This window comes from Uloborus diversus, chromosome 3 (assembly GCF_026930045.1).
Source record: "Uloborus diversus isolate 005 chromosome 3, Udiv.v.3.1, whole genome shotgun sequence".
Taxonomy (NCBI): domain Eukaryota; kingdom Metazoa; phylum Arthropoda; class Arachnida; order Araneae; family Uloboridae; genus Uloborus; species Uloborus diversus.
The window spans coordinates 25,091,000-25,094,032 of record NC_072733.1 but is presented as its reverse complement, the minus strand read 5'-3'; the positions used below and the strand labels follow the sequence as shown (position 1 = coordinate 25,094,032).

Sequence of the window (3,033 nt, the reverse complement as noted above, 5' to 3'; positions counted from 1 at the left end):
TTCACAGAGTAAAATGCAAGCTCCTTAATAACATAGCTATGTGGGGCTAATTGAAAGCCCTCAAAATCAACTACAACAGCAGACATGTTTCCTCTTCCTGTTTCTACACACTAAATGGTTAACGAGGCTCGTAAGCGTAATTTATATCTCCTGGAAAAATTCCTGTGCGCATGCGTAAACGGTCATGAGTTTCGGGTCTAAAGTCTAGAAAAAGGTATCCGTACGCAGGACTTGTGGCATCGTTGAATATTTCTAGAAAAGCCTTAACTTTGCCTGGAAACATTTGGCGAGCAAGGTGAGTAATTTGACTTTTATCTCTAGGGTTTTTGTACAGCACTAAATAATGGGAGTTTAAATTAATTGTTCGCATTTCCGTACTTTTATAAAAAATATTTTGAACTATGAATATGCAACTAATATTTCTATGGTGACTTCCTTTCGTAAAAAGTTTGGTCAACCGCGAATCGTTTCCTAGTTCTGACATCAAATCATCAATCACAATAACAACGTCTATTACAGTATTTAAATGAGAGGGTAACCCTTCTACAAATTCAATACTTTTTATTTTATTAAACAAGGGCTGATAGACTCCATAGCAGTAAATAATCTTCTGAGGTTGAGGCCTAAACATTTTTTCTTCGATTAGACGCTTTACGAAAACGGTTTTGCCAGAACCAGTGGGACCTGAAATCATACAGGTGGAAGGATGTTTCAAGTACGGGAACTCCATTTTGAATGATTGTCTCACACGTATACAAAACTTTATATACCTTTAATAAAAGAGAAAAATATACCACCTTATATAGGAATTCAGTTGTTCTGAAAAAAAGGTTGCCCAGAAAGGGTCTTTTTTTTCTGTGTGGCCCTGAAAAGGGCCTTTGTTTTTTCGTGGTTTTGGAAAGAAACTTTTTTTTTTTATATGCAGTCTTGTAAAAGACCATTTGCAATATAAGCATTCCAATTCATGTTAATTTGGGTGGCCCTGAAAAGGGCCTTTTTTTTAAAATGTATTTTGATGTAAAAAAATCTGATGACAGTCTATTTTTCAACGAAAAAGGTTTTTTCATGTTTGTATAATAAATACGTTTTCTAAAAGAAGCACGCTCCAAAAGGAACCGTCAGGTAATCATCAACAGAGTTCGATCCGGAACATAAGCAAAGGATAATCTGTCAAAAAAAAAAAAAAAAAAAAGAAAACATATTTATTGAAACTACTATTTTTAAACATCTATTAGGCAAAAATATTAGTTCAAGTTTAAAATATATATATATTTACCAGTATCCATACGGCAAAGTCGTGAAGTCTTGCTGGATGACGCGTTTATTGTAAACCATCCGATACAATTTTGTTTCAGGTTTGTTGATGATGCGTCTTTTCTTGGGATCTCTCGTGATGATGATGCGTCTTTTCTTGGGATCTCTCGTGATTTTTGATGGGTTATTGAGTGCAATTGTGTCATCACTCATTCCAGATACTAACCACTTTAAAGCATCATAGTTGAGGCTCTTTGAATTTCTAAAATTCAAGGTAAAGCCTCGAACCTTACAGCATGTTTTTCCAGAGGCTGTTTTGTATCCATAGTTCTTTGGGTCGCCTGAAAATTAAAAAAAAAATTAGAGAACACAAGAAAAAAAAAATACATAATTTGCTTCAATGTTGAGTCGTTCAAATAACACAAAATGGATCAATAGAAGATAGTATTACCTGACACAAACGTTTCTATCGTATCCCCATTTAATTCATCCGTGAACTCGCCTAAAAGATTGCCCAGAGCGGGATCATTTGTTCCATTGCTAGCGTAAATTATGGAATCTGTGTCATGATATAACACAGACTCTCCCAACTTATCCATTTCTTGGTAAAGTTTCATCCGAGCCCAAGCAGTTGTGAAGGCAGCCAGGAATATATTTGTGGAAGTGTCTTGCTTCACAAAATTTTCGTTCATTCCCCAGTGCACAGCACATATTTCTTTCGTGGGAAAAAACACATCATTGACCTATAAAATATAAATGGTTAGTTGCGCATACAGTATTATTATTATTAACATTTATTAAAACAACACAGTTAACTTTTTTTAATGTTATACTTACATTTTTTGTCGGATCAGCTAGCATGCTATTAAACTCAGCAAATGAGGTGACATAGGTGAGTTGAGCTTTGTTCCTATTCATACCCCATCTGGAAAAAAAGAGAAAATCCTTTGAGCCAAAGAACTTACGAAAAGAAAAAATTAATAAAATTGGTCAAAAATAGAAAAAAATATAAATATTTACTTACCGTCCCCAGAAGCTATTAAGCGCTAGTTTAGCAACCTGCCTCTTTCCTGGATTCTTTTGGATACTTGATGCATCTAACAGAATTCCTTCTCTTTGCTTGTACATAGAAATGTAATTCGCTTTATCTGCATCTGTTACACATTCTGCTGGCCAACCGCTGCTCTCTTGTTTTATTTTTAAAAAGAGGTCGATGTACGTCTTAAAAAGGGAATCCGACTTCTTTTCGAAATCGTACACCTCGTAGATCTATAGGGGGCAAATAATTATACATACATTTTTTAAGTTAAAAAATAATTTTTTCCTCAAATCAATATCAAAAGGAACAACAAAAAAAAGTTCGAACAAATAAAACTTACGTGTGTAATACGATAGCCTTTCTTTATAGCAAGTTTCACCTCTTCGGTGACCCACGTTCCTATCAAAGCTCTTTTCTCTTCCGTATGAGTACAGGGACTCTGGTTCGTCTCCTCTGCACAAGTTCGGCACAGCGGGAACATTAATTTTTTCTGGCACCGGTAGGGCAGAACTGGCAAGTATAATCCCCGAGGTGGAACTACGCGGCATTGTATAAGTCCAAAATATTCATTTATATCCTTGAAATCGCTCGTCACAACGTCTGGATGCCCAACGGGATAAGTACAATATTTATTTACCTGGAAATACAAGTTAAGCATTAACATTTGCATTTAAAAAAAAAATTCACTATCATACAAATGCATTAGAGAAAAAACACACTTACCCACGGATATAACGATG

The 3,033-nt window shown here is 35.2% G+C and overlaps 2 protein-coding genes across 2 annotated transcripts; both read right to left on the bottom strand.

Moving 5' to 3' along the window:
• Positions 1-1,272: 1,272 nt before the first annotated feature.
• LOC129218286 (uncharacterized) lies at positions 1,273-2,172 on the bottom strand. Its single transcript, XM_054852521.1, has 3 exons — positions 2,092-2,172; positions 1,706-1,997; positions 1,273-1,595 (listed from the first exon to the last, which is right to left on the bottom strand). The coding sequence occupies exons 1-3, from the start codon at positions 2,170-2,172 to the stop codon at positions 1,273-1,275; spliced, it is 696 nt and encodes a 231-aa protein (XP_054708496.1).
• Positions 2,173-2,274: 102 nt separating this feature from the next.
• Positions 2,275-2,774, bottom strand: LOC129218285 (uncharacterized). The gene is made up of 2 exons (XM_054852519.1): positions 2,634-2,774; positions 2,275-2,523 (listed from the first exon to the last, which is right to left on the bottom strand). The coding sequence occupies exons 1-2, from the start codon at positions 2,772-2,774 to the stop codon at positions 2,275-2,277; spliced, it is 390 nt and encodes a 129-aa protein (XP_054708494.1).
• Positions 2,775-3,033: the final 259 nt, after the last annotated feature.

Coding starts and splice junctions, on each gene's coding strand:
- LOC129218286 (XM_054852521.1), bottom strand. CDS start 2,172: ATGAATAGGAACAAAGCTCAACTCACCTATGTCACCTCATTTGCTGAG. Junction 1,998..2,091: donor TAGCTGATCCGACAAAAAAT/GTAAGTATAACA, acceptor TATATTTTATAG/GTCAATGATGTGTTTTTTCC. Junction 1,596..1,705: donor GATAGAAACGTTTGTGTCAG/GTAATACTATCT, acceptor TTTAATTTTCAG/GCGACCCAAAGAACTATGGA.
- LOC129218285 (XM_054852519.1), bottom strand. CDS start 2,774: ATGTTCCCGCTGTGCCGAACTTGTGCAGAGGAGACGAACCAGAGTCCC. Junction 2,524..2,633: donor AAGGCTATCGTATTACACAC/GTAAGTTTTATT, acceptor TGCCCCCTATAG/ATCTACGAGGTGTACGATTT.